Below are 1,072 nucleotides of genomic sequence, written 5' to 3' on the forward strand. Positions count from 1 at the left end.
GTTTCACTTTGATTTTTTAAACTCAAGTAGGGTAACTCTGTTCGCAAAAGGTGTGCTTTTGCGAAGAGGGCGCCACCGAATTTTGAGGACATTTTTTTAATTGGCTCAAAGAGAGAAGTGGCCCCTCTTGTTATGAAGACTCTTTGTTAACAACCAACGACTACGAATACGATAATACATGTATGTATTATTTCTTAACAACTAACGGCTACGAATACGATAAAATATTGTATGAACTATTAACATCCAACAACTACGAATACAGTAATAGTTAATTATTAATAATATCAAACAAGAGGGAAGTTCAAAGATGAATATTCCAATGTGTAAATCCACAACCTGATCTCTTTAATTGGCTTTTTAGAGTAACATCAATGGCATGTACAAATCAAATTATTTTCTTCATCATCTTATTTTTCCTCTTCCTCCTCCTCCTCTTTCTTCTACCCTCCTCCTCATCCTCTTCTTCTTCTTCTTCTTCTTCTGCTTCTTCTTCTTCTCCTCCTTCTAGTCTTCCTTCTCCTCCTACTCTTTCTTCTATCCTTCTCATTCTCCTCCTTTCTCACCTCCTTTTGAAGAGCAGGAGGAAAAGGAGAAGTGTTGGTGGATCGACCGGGGAGGGGGGATGTATAGTGGGAAGGGGGGGGGGCATGGTTGAAATGAGCGTTACTGCTTCACCTTAAGTAAGTTTACTAAGGGGTTTATCAGCACTCCATCCAGGCTTTGGCCTATATCGGCCGGACTTCTGGAGTGAGGCAATGCCATTTTGTGTGTTTCTCCATCCATCTCGAAGCAACAGATGACAGCCGCCCCAGAACTTCCAGGACAAGTCGGGAGATAGTACTTGGCATTATAGAATTGAACCCAACCTTGGACGGGAAGTCCACCTTCCAGCTCGAACTCTAACCTCTTGGAGCTGAATTCCCTCTCCAGTTCAAACTGTCGCTTGACGAAATTGTCCTGAAAGGTTTGGTCAGAAACCGACTGAGGGATTTGGATGTTTTCGGAAGCTTCTGGTGCACTGTTTGCTGCGGCAGCTTGTGGGGCGGTCGCCGGGTTACTCTCTCCCAGA

At 43.4% G+C, this 1,072-nt stretch overlaps 1 protein-coding gene across 1 annotated transcript in view; it reads right to left on the reverse strand.

Annotated features, from left to right (window-relative positions):
• Positions 1-624: 624 nt before the first annotated feature.
• The window catches only part of LOC101858853, a 9,315-nt gene continuing 8,867 nt past the window's right edge, over positions 625-1,072 (reverse strand). Inside the window, exon 4 of the mRNA XM_005095621.3 lies at positions 625-1,072. Within this exon, the coding sequence (XP_005095678.1) occupies positions 667-1,072 (406 nt within the window). The 3' untranslated portion in view covers positions 625-666.

This window comes from Aplysia californica, unplaced genomic scaffold (genome assembly GCF_000002075.1).
Source record: "Aplysia californica isolate F4 #8 unplaced genomic scaffold, AplCal3.0 scaffold00109, whole genome shotgun sequence".
NCBI lineage: Eukaryota > Metazoa > Mollusca > Gastropoda > Aplysiida > Aplysiidae > Aplysia > Aplysia californica.